The 16554-nt window shown below is 42.8% G+C and overlaps 1 protein-coding gene across 1 annotated transcript; it reads right to left on the reverse strand.

Moving 5' to 3' along the window:
* Positions 1-8686: 8686 nt before the first annotated feature.
* LOC139459411 (uncharacterized) lies at positions 8687-15502 on the reverse strand. The gene is made up of 6 exons (XM_071240864.1): positions 15423-15502; positions 14890-15011; positions 13220-13365; positions 9932-10093; positions 9445-9530; positions 8687-8770 (listed from the first exon to the last, which is right to left on the reverse strand). Exons 1-6 carry the CDS (start codon positions 15426-15428, stop codon positions 8687-8689), a joined length of 606 nt encoding a protein of 201 aa, XP_071096965.1. The 5' UTR covers positions 15429-15502.
* Between the last annotated feature and the right edge of the window lie 1052 nt (positions 15503-16554).

Consider the following 16554-nt stretch of genomic DNA (forward strand, 5'->3'; position numbering starts at 1 on the left):
GAGGATGTCACGTCAATGAAGCAAGATATCTAACATTATTCGTGCTGATCAATTTTAGCAACCCAATGCACAGTTTAACACCTCTTCTTTGACCAAGGTATAACCCAATTCAACCTTGGCTAACCAATGTTCATTTGCACATATTAACTCATTTACGTCATGTTTCAGTAACCAAAGTTGCCCATATCTCCTGAACCCTCGTGGTGCGGTACTCGTTGATGGCATCGTTAAAGCTAACATTTCATTTATTGATTCAGTCATCATAAAAGCTTCTATTGAATATAATTAACGAGGTAATGGAAGCATAACATGTATTCTGATATGCGACAGGGAAATTTAACGTTCGATTATTGATATAAATACTTTAGAATCGATAATATAACTTTGATGATTTTGCATCTGTTCAAACACACGAAGGGACACTATTCCCAGATGAACTCTTGTTAGCCTCTTATATGTGTATGGCAATGTTCATGGCTCTTGTGTGTCTCCGTCTCCTGGTAGCCATTTTTTTATACACATATCTAAGGCTGCATTTTAAGTGTTCTCTGTTTGGTACTGCTCTAACCTGTGTTTGCTTTAACACGGGTTAACTCGGTCTGAATCCGATCAACCCTGATTACCAGAAATGTGGTCACTCGAAGTTTGGTAATACAACGCACTTCATCGAATAGGGTGAGCAGTTACCGAAATATTCTATGATGCATTGTCCTAGGTAAGTAGTATATAGTGAGGGCGCAGGAACCTTTTTTGGTTGATCCGGTTGATCCAGGCGGATGCGAAGGTGATTGGTTGATCCAAGTCACGTGATCGAATAGGATGACTCATGCATCAACAGCGCGTCACAGGTGAGGGGGAATGAAAGGTGTGTGTTTATAAGACAGAAAAGAATTCATAAGAAAACAAAAGTAAAAGGTTATGAATAGAGCTATGTGTATAGCGTGCTGCCTTGAATAGACAGACCGTACCCGTCAGCCCAGTTTGAATTGAGCGCGCTTGACAACTGACGTGGCCTCGTCGTTTAACCCGCGCTCGCTAGAGCGTGCGACCTGGTTTTGATGAATGCAGGGTGTGTGTTGAAAGTATAAGTACCACAATAGAGACGGGTTGTGTCAACACGATATACGCCAGGTAATGTAGGGAAAAAAATGTACGTCTAGCTGCATCAAATTCATCTTGTACGGTCTACACGTTGTACACCACGAACGTTAGACAACCTGTATAGAAAAAAATATATAGACAAAAAAGATAAGACTTCACAATCAGCAAGCTAGCGGTGTCGTTTAATTACATTTAGCGCGCAAGAACGAGATCGTCACGTCACCCTGCATTGACTATAACGCTGAAGCCAGCCGGATTTCGAATCACCCCGCACTGCGTACTATTATGAACCATTTGTAAAGAAATATTCAGCCCTGTCCCGACTTGCATAGTTGATGTTTCAACGCTAGCGTTTCCATTTAACGCGATGACAAATAAGCCCTACGGTTTGAGTTTTAACCGTGTAACATGATGTGCACAGTTTTTACTTCAGAACGTGCTATTTTGAAAAAAGATAGACAACTTATAAGTGCCAAGACAATCCAGTGATCAACAGCATGAGCAGCGATCTGTGCAACTAGGAACCGATGGCACGTGTCATCCGAGTCGGCGAGACTGACCAATGGATCCCCGTCGTCAGTCGCCGATAAGCATGGGTTACTGAAGGTCGATTCTATAACCCGGGACCTTCACGGGTGTAGTATGACGAAGACTATATACTAATATGATCACTTTTTTAACATACTCACAAGTGTGCTGTGAAGAAAAGAGTGTCTTCCAAGATTCCCTGCACGTGTAAGACAGTATAAACTCTACAGTAGTGTAGCCCGATAAACAGTTTTACTCTCGCCAGCAAACGGATTGGACGTGAACAACATGAAGAAAGCATCAGAGATTAGACTTGACCCTAGAGATATATTTAGGAAGACTACGTTGAGAAAATCACAACAGAGAAAGAAATCACAAGCAACCAAGAAGTCGACAGGTAACACCTAAAATGAAAACGATGACAACCAAACAGGGATCGAAGACAACACCCCAACCCGTGAAAATACAACATGTGTCGGAGGTGAAGGCTGTGGTGGAACGGGCACTTGCTGCCTTGAAGCGTCAACAGAGTCAAGGGTATAAAAGAAAGCTTCATACCCTCTAATCGCACACCGTATTTGGATCACCATGGGGGTTGCCACCTGTCCGGACTGTGAAAAAATGTTTTCAAGGAGAGATGTCATGTTACGACACAGGAGAAATAAACATAGCATACCGCCGCCGTTACAAGCCCACCCGCCGCCGCAAGTCCACTCGCCATTACAAGCCCACCCGCTAACGCCGCCACCGCAAGCCCATCCGCTACCGCCGCCGCAAATCCACCCGCCATTACAAGCCCACTCGCTAACACCGCCGCCGCCGCAAGTCCACCCACCGCCGCCGCTGCGTCAAGCCAACCCGCCGTTACAAGCACATCCGCCGCCGCCGCCGCCATCGCAAGTCCACTCGTGGCTGCCTCATTTACCATGTATATCTGATCCTCGAGAACAATTCAAGTTCCTGATTCCCTCAAATGCGCTCGTTGTGGGACCCAGTGGTTGTGGAAAGTCTGTGTTTACCTCTCATGTACTCCGGCATGGCCTGATCCAACCCCAACCTACCCGCATCGTTTGGTGTTATACTCAATGGCAGCCATTATATCAGGACCTCGGTGAGCAGCTGCCTCAGCTGACCTTTGTAAAAGGAATTCCCTACGATATCTTGGACGAGGATTACTTTGATGCTCGTCAACAGAACGTGTTGGTCCTGGATGATTTCCTGGCCGAAGCAAAGCACGACAAGCGTATTTCGCGGCTGTTTACTCAAACCTCACATCACAAGAATGTATTGATCTTTCTCTTGATACAAAATCTGTTTCCGAGAGGTAAGGAATCGAGAGACATTGCTTTGAACGCGCATTATGTCACCCTGTTTCATTCCCCAATAGATAAACAGCAAATCAAACTCTTCGCTCGTAGAATTTTCCCCGAACATATGGATCACTTTATGGCTATGTATGAAAAGGTTGCTGAAACACCCTATGGACAACTCACCATCGATCTAAAACCTACCACCAAAGATAAGGATCGACTGCATGTTAACCTCATAAATGAGGAAAACAGGAGAACAGCAGCACAGTCTGAACCTGATCTGCGTAGGGAGAAGTTGACTACAACAGAATCTCTGGATAGTCCTCTGACACAAGAAGAGAGATTGCCCCAACATCAGCTCACGCCAATTGAAACCGATTCAGACACGAGTAGTGAGACATCATTGACTATGGCCACGGCTTGCGCAGATTGCGGGGTGCTGATAGATAACATGCACGATCTGCAGCGACATATCAAACACTGGTGTCCGGCCAATAGCCTTCAACCTAAGAGAAAGCGTGCCAGACTCGAGAGTGATGACGATGACAGTGACTTTGACGACCTAGCCTCTTCCCAGAAAGGCAGTGGTCTTGCCGTCAAACCTCCACGTGGGAAAACAACATTCACTTATATGGAAGCCGAGGAGTGGCAAAATGTAGGCTTACAACGCATCTGGAAGCAGGTGTACGATACGTTTCATGACAAGATGAAACTGCAGAAAAAACAGTACAAGCGACAGGGACGAACGCAAGAATGGATTGAGAGAAGAATGAAACTGAGGTGGGAGGATCTAGTGCGTAGTACTCTCAACTATGCTATGGAATATACCACGTACTTTAAAGAGGCACCTCTGTTTCAAAACATGCTATACAACCTGGGAGACATGAATCCTTCCACGGAACAATCCGTTCTCAAAAATAAAATCAAACTCCTCCTAAAACCCAAGATGAAAGAGATCCTGCCTTTGATGGATATGCCGGAAATAGAAAGTGAGACTGAATCTGATAGCGTTGCAGAGGATAACGACGGTGATGACGAGGAGGAGGATGACGATCGTGAGCAGAACGATTAGGCATAAATACCCATCACTACTGTATCAGTCTAACAGTCTGAAGAGAATGCCGAGTCAACGCCACGCGTCTAGTTTGATTCATATTTTGAAAACACCTCGTAAACTGAGGCGTTTGAACGATAAGAAACGCCGAATTTCCCTCTACGTGAGAGGAATTGTGAAACTGGGACCCCCTGGACGGAAATCGTTACAAGCAATGGATAAAGCATAGACTATAGACAACCATTCAACCTTAAAACATTCAACAGTGCGAAATGTGTTTCAAAACATGGACTGGCTGTTTAAACAATAGGGCCTTCAGCAGCAGCAGCATGTGTATATGAGTGACTAAATAATGTTCCAGAGTGAATACTATTGTCCATTCGTATATCACAGCTTTGTATGGAACCAATTGACTCGAATCAATAAATGATACGAATGAATTGGTTTTTCTCAGTTTTTTTGCATATTAGTATATAGTCTTCGTCATACTACACCCGTGAAGGTCCCGGGTTATAGAATCGACCTTCAGTAACCCATGCTTATCGGCGACTGACGACGGGGATCCATTGGTCAGTCTCGCCGACTCGGATGACACGTGCCATCGGTTCCTAGTTGCACAGATCGCTGCTCATGCTGTTGATCACTGGATTGTCTTGGCACTTATAAGTTGTCTATCTTTTTTCAAAATAGCACGTTCTGAAGTAAAAACTGTGCACATCATGTTACACGGTTAAAACTCAAACCGTAGGGCTTATTTGTCATCGCGTTAAATGGAAACGCTAGCGTTGAAACATCAACTATGCAAGTCGGGACAGGGCTGAATATTTCTTTACAAATGGTTCATAATAGTACGCAGTGCGGGGTGATTCGAAATCCGGCTGGCTTCAGCGTTATAGTCAATGCAGGGTGACGTGACGATCTCGTTCTTGCGCGCTAAATGTAATTAAACGACACCGCTAGCTTGCTGATTGTGAAGTCTTATCTTTTTTGTCTATATATTTTTTTCTATACAGGTTGTCTAACGTTCGTGGTGTACAACGTGTAGACCGTACAAGATGAATTTGATGCAGCTAGACGTACATTTTTTTCCCTACATTACCCGGCGTATATCGTGTTGACACAACCCGTCTCTATTGTGGTACTTGTACTTTCAACACACACCCTGCATTCATAAAACCAGGTCGCACGCTCTAGCGAGCGCGGGTTAAACGACGAGGCCACGTCAGTTGTCAAGCGCGCTCAATTCAAACTGGGCTGACGGGTACGGTCTGTCTATTTAGGGCAGCACGTTATACACATAGCTCTATTCAATACCCTTTACTTTTGTTTTCTTATGAATTCTTTTCTGCCTTATAAACACACACCTTTCATTCCCCCTCACCTGTGACGCGCTGTTGATGCATGAGTCATCCTATCCGATCACGTGACTTGGATCAACCAATCACCTTCCCTATTTTCACTCAACCTCCCTCAACCAAAAAAGGTTCCTGCGGACCCGTTCTATACTACTTAGGTAAAGCAAATCCGTTCAGAACTCTCAGTTGGGCATGACCGAATTCTAAGTATAGGGGTCACTGGTAAGTGGAAAGGTTATCTCCTTAATTGTCCCATCCCGGATACGTTAAGAGAGAGGTCAAACCTCTACTTGCTTCCCTCAACAGGGAGCCCCTAGCAGCGTCCGGCTCAGTCTTTCTTCAGCCTTTGTCAGGCAAGCGGGTGTTTCTTTCTAACAAATATCTAGGTGAAATTTGAGAATGGGTCATTTGTCAAGTAGTAAGCACGCCCATGCGCACCACTGTGTTCCCTTCCTTGTTGAGCTGATTCTTTATTAATCGGAATTTCGGCTCGGATTGCCCAATTGAAAATACGGGAATTTGGCCAAGAAATTTAACTTAAGCTTCAGGTATATCGACGATCTGATTTTGTGCAATGGCCAATTCAATTCCCTTATTATGACGGTTGCCACCTGGGGCCAGGATACGTTCACATTTTCGCGGACACCAGTTATAACTATTTGATTCTGATATAGTTGGAATCGTACTATGGATATGAAAAAGGGTTTGTCGTATAACAATGCTTCGGCACAGGAAGAATCCTCCCATTTATCGAATCATTTATTAAATTGGTCCTTTAAATACCGCTGAAACTTTCTATCCCTCTGCCATAGCGCAATAATATAAATTGTAGGTTTATCACAAAGGGAAAACGGTTTGATGTATCTGCTGTGTTGGCGGATTGCCCCCAGAACGCGTGGCGTCGACTGTTCTCTGCGGACACGTGTGTCTACCAACAAATAAATCTATTAATTTGTGAAGGAAATCTCGGTGTTGCATTTTTAACTGAGCACAAAGACCTCCCTTCTGTTTGAAAGCTATAAAGTATTTTACACTGATTGTTATGAACTCACATAAAATATATGTTTTATTCAATGGCTTCTTTTTGCTCATATTGCATCTTGTCCGACGTTTAGTCGAGACCGTCTAAACCTTCACGGATGCTCGTTATGCATGTTATCGCTAACCTTTAATCTAAAATATACTTGACACACAGGCGAGGCCCAGAAGTAAACAATGTGTTTATCACATGCAGTACTACACTTGTTTATGATATTTCGACAACTCCCTGAACAAGGCGGGCGGGAGTGGTTAAGGTTGGGCTGCTATTGTTGTTGTTTGCGATTTCACATACACAGAAGGATATGTTTGTGTGAGTTTAACCTCGACAATGAGGGTCACCGTGACCCTAACCGTCAATGTATACCCTTGTATACCCGTCAACAGACAGAGCACTGTTAAACTTGTGTCAATAGACGTACCCGTAGAAGGATAAATAATATATCGCTTACTGTTTGCTTCCCTGGGTATATTTCAACCTACTCGTTTCATTAGCTCTACGTCCCCCGCCGTAATATTGCTGGAATATTGCTAAAAGCGGCGTAAAACCATACTCACTCACTCATTAGCTCTACGGGGTGGCGGGTAGCCTAGTGGTTAAAGAATTCATTCGTCACACCAAAGGCCCTGTTTCGAATTCCAACACGGGTACAATGTGTGAAGCCCATTTCTGGTGTCCATGGCCGTGATATTGCTGGAATATTGCTAAAAGCGGCGTAAAAACACCCACTCACTCACTCTCCCTTAGCTCGTTGTCTCTATGGAATTTGGTAGTGAAGGGTGACCAACAGTAGACTCTGACCGAAGCGGTTTCCACCTTCATTGCCATCCAGCTAGGCGCATGTATGTATGTATGTTTGTTTGAATGATACATTTTAATGATAATAATAAATAATGTTTCCATGTGCTATTGTCATTTCCTATTGGCCTGTGACCTAGGACTTTATGAATAAGCCACCACAAGCCCATATCCCAAACGAAACACAACGTTTGAGGATATACTCACATGAGTTAACTCCCTTTAACATAAGAAACAGATAAGGTCTGTGTTATTGTAAAAGGCGTTCTATTTTTTAACATAATTGATTTAAAATCTGCACTAAAATCATAACACATGCTCCCTATGTCTATTCTTCATATCTAAAGGAATGGGTTTTTAAAATTACGTTCACACTAAAAAAAACCTATGATTGTGGGTTCGAATCCCGGTTCGCCCCGATTATGTTTCCGGGTTTGTCAGCACCATACCCGTGCTCGCGGGTTTCACCGAAGTGGTAAACGTCTGAGACCTGCATCTCTTCGGGCTTTTCTCCCACATTAAGCTGACACGCCGTGATATAACTGGAATACTGTTAAAAGCGGCGTTAAAATCAACTCACTCACCCATTTTGTATAAAATGCTGAGTGTCCATGATAATCTCCTCTTCACTTATACATGTTGAACAATGTCACGGGAATGGCCATAAACAATAAACCAGTATGTTTTCTTTAGGAATCATGTGCTCGCGTTAGGTCGATTGTGACTCAAGACAATTTTGGTCACATTTGAAGTTCAAAAGAGAGTAGTGCATAATGTAGGCTTTTCAATACCATCGCTATAATTACAACTACTTGATTCCTGAACTCAAGTTAAGGGATAGTGTACCTTGTTATTATTTAGTAGCAAAACATTTACACATATCGTATGACCTTACTGCATCTACTTAATACTGAGTGAGTGAGTTGGGTTTAACGCCGCTTTTAACAGTATTACAGTTATATCGCGGCGTGTTAGCTTAATGCGGGAGGAAAGCCCGAAGTGATGCAGGTCTTAGATGTTTACCACTTCGGTGAAACTCACGAGCACGGGTATGGTGCTTTGGTCTGACAAACCTAGAAACATAATCGGGGCGAACCGGGATTCGAATCCACAATCAAAGGTTTCTGGCTTGCCAAGGGGACGCAACTCTGCAAAGCGAATCCTCCCCCCAAACCCCAACCCCCCCACCCCCACCCCCCACCCCACCCCACACACACACACCACACACCCACTCCAAACCCCACCCTTCCCCCACCCACCCACTACTGGAAAGAATGCATGGGAATCCAACCCACTGTCATAGGTTCCTTAACGAACACACCTCTGGACAGCGAAATGCGGCGACTTTGACGACTGAGACTCCATGGCCACAATATACATCTAGGCAATGTGACAAGACAAAACAACAGATGAGAATGCATCACTTTATTAACACAGGATTACGTTTATCATCCTTGCGGTAACGGCCTCGTCCCTCCGTTGCCATGACAAACACGGTGGTTTAGGAGGACCACCCCCAGGACCACCCCCAGGACCATATGGGTGAGGGTTTCCTGTACTTGTAGACGATGTTCGTATACTTCAGCTGAGGAAACAGACAAAAAGTGAGCTTACAGTTTTACAAACTCCACTTATTCTCGTTTAGTGTACTAATATAATATAACTGAGGATTTTTCCGGATGAACTCAGTACACTTTCAGACATACAGTGTGCAGAACCTACTTATTTTTTAAGATGTGAAAACTACATCACTTTCCCCTTTTCCATGGCACACACACACACACACACACACACACACACACACACACACACACACACACACACACAGGCACGCGCGCACACACACACACACCCACGCACACATACGCACACAGACAGACACACACACACACACAAATATGTCAAATATGTTGTTTTCAGATGACTCTAAAATGAATAACCTTTCTTAAATTATTGATAATGTATATCGATTCGATACATGCACTGTAGAACCAAAGCAACACACACACGCCACGCACACGCACACGCACACGCACACGCACACGCACACGCACCTTTTGAAGCGAGGTAATAAACGTTTATATGATATTCCCGAATTATACTCTACCGGAGATCAGCATCGGAGTTGAGTAGAACCTTATGAAGACACGAATCCGAGCTTATCTTAGTGATCAATGGATGTGGGATAGTAAATGCGGAGCAGGACAAAGCTACGATTTAGCAGCAAAGGTTAAATATTGCCGACGCATCATGAAATACCTCTGCAAGGTAGACCTTGTTTTCCAAATCTGCGAGAATGGCCATGCCGCCCCGGAAGGCTACACACACAGGCACTCGGCCATCACCTGCAAGCAAAAAACACTTCATCGACTGCTGACTCCTCATCATTTTCTTTGTTGCACTCCACTATATTCCATCTATATGGCGATGGTCATTAAAAAATGAGTTTGGACCAGACAATCCAGTGGTTGAGGTCATGAGCATCGATCAACGCAACTTGGATACGATGACACGCATCAGCCAAGTCAGCGAGCCTGACCACCAGATCCTGTGATGCTTAAGATCTAACCTGGATCTTAACGGGTGGACTTCTCATCAATCGTGCATTCAACATATGGCTTATTTTTTGCTCGATGTTCGTGTCGAACTTGAGGAATTGACTGTCACAGTGTGTTATGTGTGTTTCTGGTTGAATTTTCCATCGTACCTATGTCAAGGTATCGTATACAATTGATTCACTACCCACCATCGTCATCAATCGGGCTGAAGTCGCCCCGGTCCGCAGTGGAGAACCTGAGGTCACCGTTGACGTCCTCAATGTCGAAGAGGCGCCCTGCGACCGCCGTGCTGATGCCATACCGCTTCTTAAAAAACGTCACGAAGGTGCAACGGTCGACTCCAGCGGTCACTGCACACAAAAAAGAACATGCGAAATGTAGGAACTACGATCGACCAAAGCTTTAGCTATTCGAGACAAAAACATTCGAAACGTAGGTGCAACGGTCGTCCAAAATGTTAGTTGCTCAAGACAAGAAAATTTGAAATGTATGCAGACCAAAATGGTTTTTTTCCTCGTTCTGATTTATTGACACTTTTCATGTTGGCCAGCGTATTCGTCAATCGCTTCGTTCTAATGTACGCTCATACATTTACCCGAAACGTTTCCTTCATTATTTGGCTTACAAATCCGCCGACCCCACATTTTAGCAGATAATAAACGAGAAAACAAATGCAAAGAGGTTTCAATGATACAAATATCTTACATAATCCGGAACAAGGACGGAGGTGAATCATGCATAGAAGTCTTCCAGCCAGGACGTTATAAATGATTTGGGGCAATTTCCTATTTATTGAGAACACCGACCCTGCCGTTTTCAGAAAGAAACCTTCGACAAACCAGTTAGTGCACGTAAGGCGAACAGTAAAAACTATGAAGCGATTGAAGCGCTCTTAATTTCATTTCTGCGAGGCCTTTGGAAGACTTATTATAATGTAAATTGACAAATTGAATTCATTTCAGTGGTCACGCAAATAACGTGTTATAATGTAACGTCACATTAGCGAAACCTCAGCCTGATAACATACATCAACAGAATACTCATAGCGTGGACAAAAAAGTAATGTCAATATCAAGATTTCATACAAAGCAAACTATGATCTGTGGTTATTCTGAGTGTGATATTATCTGTTTTATGTTCCATAGCATCGATATTTGGATATATTATGTTATCTGAAACAGAAATATATTGATGAAGTGATTGATCGGTACGATATATATATATATATGTTCATACACCACAGATGAATAGCTCAGCCCTGTGCACCTCATTGTAGCATGTTAGGTAAGTGAGTCGGCGTTTGTTTGTGTTTCAACATCATCTCATGTTACGACGTGTGACAGTTATGTCATGCAGGTTGTATATGTGTGATTTGATTGAAACATATTTTATTGAAAAAAAGTAAATGGGATTGGGTACAAGTTCTCCAACTAAGGAGAACTTCTCCCAGATAATAACTAAACAACAGAACAGAAGAAAAGAAAAGAATAGGACAGATAAGTGGACAGTGAGAAAAATATAGTTTACGTAAATCTTTATGTGTTACGTATATAACCCCGCTATCTTTAACAGGTACAGCTTCGCTAACGATCACAGTGTCCAATACCGTACTTGTTTTCACAGTAACTCTAGTTGGTTCAATAATAATATTGTGCATTTTTTTCTAACACATCATGTATATGCATTTTTTGGTCAGACATTAGGTTGTCATTTATATCACCAACAATCACCAACTTTACACGGAATAGCAAGTGCTAATTCAAAACTATTATCTAATCTGGTTCAAAAATCTGTATTGTTATGCTGTGGTCTATAAACACTGCATGATATGATTGATTTCTGAGGTAAAAATAAAATACTTGCAGCCATATTGACTCATCATATATATTTTCTATATTATGAAGCCTTCTGTAAGATAAGATTTTGTTTACATACATCATTACACTATGATATGTTTCTCTCCTTTCTATCTGGTTCTTGAAAGTGTTCCCATATAAGATCATCGGATTTAACACTGTCATCTTAATGTGTCTCAGTGAGGCACACAACATTGAAACAAACAGTTCGCTCACATCAGTTAACTTATGTCGCACGCTTCTGGTGTTTGCGTGAACTACATTTGTATATGCTTATGATGGTCACGGTTTGGTGGGCATGGTTCAGGCTGCACGTCCCCAGCGAGACGAAGTCGCAATAACAATACAATAGTTACATTGGTATTGCTCAACTTTGACTGTAACACACAAACAAATAGAAATACAAAGCATGCCTTAATTTTAACATGAAACATTTGACACATTTTACGGAATTCACATGTAATGCACTCAATGAGAGGAACACTATCTCGTATTTTGCCTGTTTACCTGTACTTTTGTGTGTAGTATTAAATAATCCCGACAGCCACACGATGTTGAATTATACAATTACCTGCAAGGTCTCTTTAGCAACCCATACTTGCCGTAAAAGGCGACTATAAGCTTGTCGTAAAAGGCAACTAACGGGATTGGGTGGTCAGGCTCGATGACTTGGTTGATACATGTCATCGGTCTCAATTGCGTGGGTCGATGCTCATGATGTCAATCACTGGATTGTCTGGTCAAGACTCGATTATTTTACAAACCGCCTTCATATAGCTGGAATACTGCTGAGTGCGGCGTTAAACAACAAACAAACAAAGGTAGTTTAATATTAAAGATTAACGTAATTAGAGCTGTGTGGACATATGTTCGGGAACTGTGACGTTTCTGTACAGTATAGCAGTATTGGCAATCTACTGACGGATATCGTATGTAATGTCTACAAGAAGGTTCTTGAGAGAACAAATATGCAGTGAAAAATAAGAGTGAGCGAGTGAGTTTGGTTTTACGCCGCATTTGGCAATATTTAGCAATATCACGGCGGAGGACACAAGAAATGGGCTTCAAACATTGTACCCATGTCGGGAATCGAACCCGGGTATCCGGCGTGACGAGCTAACGCTTTAACCACCAGGTTACCCAACCGCCCCGCAATATGAGAAAAGCTGGAAAATTGAACACATTTGTGTAAAAAGTGATGTTCTGAGATGTTGAAAGATAAAGGGTGAGGTAAGGATATATACAAATAAATTACATAATATCAATAAAGCTAACCACCGAAACATGAGATGTTTTTGGTATGCATGAGATGTTACTGTCTCAACATATTCACACATGATGTCCATGTTTACCGCTCATTGCAAATGCATATATTGCTGACTCTTCATCAGGGTCAACGCGGAATGTAAACCAACGGTCGGCTGATCCTTGAACAGCAAAGGGGCGCAACTCTGCACAAGACCGTTTGCAACGTGGGGATTGGAAATATTACGTTTAACGCTTCTAGAGTACCTCCAGGGAATGCAATGTGTTCCCACTATACCGTCGGATAAGATGGCAAGCCAATGTATCAATGCGATTCTGAATAACCTTTGTATCAATGATAAAACAATTACTTACGGTTAAAAGTACTGTCGAAGGTGGCTGCAACAGTTGAGTTCCTCATTTCGACTGGAGTGACGTAGCCATCATTGTTGGTGTCGTAAGCTTTCATGTCATCCAGAAATTGACGCGTGTCGATATCAGTCATGGAATTGCTGAAGAGCCTGCGAGAATACAGAATTATGGCGTCAAGCGTCACACTTGATACTGTTTATTAACTACACACATTAAACCACCCAACCTAGAAAAGTGAGTGAGTGAGTGAGTGAGTATGGTTTTACGCGGCTTTTAGCAAAATTACAGCAATAACGGCGGGGGACATCAGAAATGGGCTTCACACATTGTACCCATGTCGGGAATCGAAGCCGGGTCTTCGGCGTGACGAGCAAACGCTTTAACCACCAGGCTACCCGATCGCCCCCAACCTAGAAAAGAACAAAACTACACCATATACAAGAAAAACGACTTGATGCAACCAAGCCTTAGACTTGAGGCAGACAACCCGTTGTTCTATGCTAAAACAACGTTTCTCAACGTTGCTGGATATGGCCACTCTGTCCAACAAATCCCCTTAACGTGATTTGTCTACTGTGTATATTGCGGGTACTGCAACTCAGCACTGCCAACATGAGGACCCGAGGACACAAAATGGTCCCTGCAGGTCATGCATGTGGTCAGAGACGACTCAAGAGGGAATCACGTGGCAAATTATCTGTTGACGTATCCTGAATGCTTTGATCGCTGCTCATGTTATCATCCACTGGCTTGGGTAGTCCTTATTCTATAATTTCAATTTCTCGATAGTATGGTTGTAGTATTGCTAACCATGTTCTTAATCATTAATTAATAAAGGGTTTATATAAATGCGAGAAACCCTTTCCATAACCATAACATATATCTCCTGAAATCACAATCCATTGTACAATTATTGTACGACTACATCATAAGCATGCGTTTATAAATAACTATCACGTAGTGATGATACCAGGTGTTCGCGAAAAGGTGAGCGTGCAGTACCCTACCGGTGGCACCCGTCACAAATACATGCACATGTAAGTCAATTATTCACCTGAACAATATACGAAAAGACAAACCGTTTAGAAAAGTATTTTACTTATGTATTTCGATGACTGTTGAAATGCCCAAAGGGCAAAGGGCGTGAGCGATAACTAATTGCACCTGCACGGATGTGATGCTGACAAACCAAGAGTAATAACCGGATTATCTCCAGCGTATCCTGGTACGGATAAGGAACCAAAACTTTGCCCATCCGGTTGTATTTCTGTTGATAACCACCTGGGGTAAACTTCGCCAAAGCCAGGTCGCTTCTATTAAAATAGCATGACGTTTTAAATGTACAATTACATCAACGAGAGACCGGAGCACGAGTGGCTCAGTTGCCTAAGTAACAGGACATAATTATCGTGGGTTCGAATCCCACATTCCTTCTAACTATCACCCATGGTTTGTCAACACCATACCAGTGCACGCAGGTTTCTCAAGAGTGGTAAGCGTCTAACACATGAATCTCTTTTTTCCTTTCTCCCACAGCAGGCTGACACCCCGAAACTCTTATCTAGGCGTTCTTGTACATGTACTTACAAGCTGTGGTACTTATGAATGTACGACTACTGGTCTAGATACGCAGGTCTAGATAAAGATTGAAATACTATATTTGTTGTTCCCACCAGCCTGCCCGTTGGCTTCGGAAGGAACCGCATTCTGTGTTCTTGTTCATGCTGAACCAGCTTCCCCAGGCAGATACAGATCCCACGAATAGGGCCAGACACAACAACGCTCTGAACATCATCTGTGTAGAGAGATGTGGATAGGTATACAAGAGCTCAGTTATTTACCATCACGGCACAACATGAAGGAAACACAAACCAATATTTACATTAATTCTACCACACAAAAATAAACGGAAATATTTATTAAATAATTTGGGTCATTTTTTTTGGTCAACAACCTCACTCTAATGATGATAATGCTGATGATGTTAATAAATTAATTTTAAATGAGAATGAGTAATATACATACTAACATTAGTACACAATTTTCCCCAACATGCACAGAAATTCCAAATGAACACCATAAAGGTCAACCACATGACAACTAAACATTGGACATTCTGTATACTTCACACTGATTAGGATTTTCATGTTTTAAAACAAGTTGTATACCCAGCTACATTTCGACTATCGTGAATATAATGGCTTACCTTCATTCTCGACCCTTCTAGCGAGTCAGACCGGGTGGGTTTGTTTCTTGGGGCAAAACTTTGCTTTGTTTGTTGAGCCGTTAGTCATCAAAGCGGGGCTCCACACGGGAACACCCCCACACGACAGGAAAGTAAGGGGCTGGGGTTTAATTGAATGTGCCTGTGCGACCATTACATTGTTGAATGTGCGACCATACATATGTATGTATGTGTGTGTGTGTGTGTGTGTGTGTGTGTGTGTGTGTGTGTGTGTGTGTGTGTGTGTGTGTGTGTGTGTGTGTGTGTGTGTGTATGTATGTATGTATGTATGTATGTATGCATGTATGTGTGTGTGTATGTATGTATGTATGTATGTATGTCCTTGTTTTAGCCCCTTAATTCCGAGCGCCAGACAGGGTAACAACAAGTACCATCTATTAACGTCTTTTGGTAGGACGCGGCCGGGGATGTATGTTTTTTCTACTATTAAGAACCCTATCTGATTCAGCTGTTTAATGCCAGAATGTTATTAAGCCTTTCATCATAACACATCTCCCACTGTTGATCTGAGGGAACGATATCGTGATCATAAAGACATGCTCAGCAAATACAGGCGCACTTTTCGTGAAAGCGCACACTATTCCTAGAAAAAAAGTGCGAAGAAGCTTTTCTAAATACTGTCTCGTCATCTTAACCCTTGCAATGTGAACAGCTTTTTACCTGGTTATTCTGTTCGCTGTGAACACTTGTCCCGTCTTCCTTACTTCTGTAAAATGCAAGTCATTCAGAGCTCCAGAAGGTTTGACTTGTCTTTCTGCCTACGTGAGTAGTTAATTACTTAACGTACTGCGAGTAAATATGACCTATAATAAAGTGTGTTTCTCATAAGAGACATGCGTGTATGTCGTGATGCACAGTCACGGTGCAGATTGGTACAGTTTGTGAACTCCATGCATGATGCATTCACTGAGTGCAGTCACAAAAACACAAAGACCGCCACCGTGGTCTAGTGGTAGAGCGTCAGCCCGGAGAGCGGAAGGTCCGGGGTTCGATCCTCGGCCGCGTCATACAAAAAGACGTTAAAAGATGGTACTTGTTGTTACTGGTCTGTTGTTACAAGGACTGGTCGGCTCGGAGTCAGTATACTGTGTCT

The sequence above is a fragment of the Haliotis cracherodii genome, unplaced genomic scaffold (assembly GCF_022045235.1).
Source record: "Haliotis cracherodii isolate W230 unplaced genomic scaffold, xgHalCrac1.p SCAF_13, whole genome shotgun sequence".
Lineage (NCBI taxonomy): Eukaryota > Metazoa > Mollusca > Gastropoda > Lepetellida > Haliotidae > Haliotis > Haliotis cracherodii.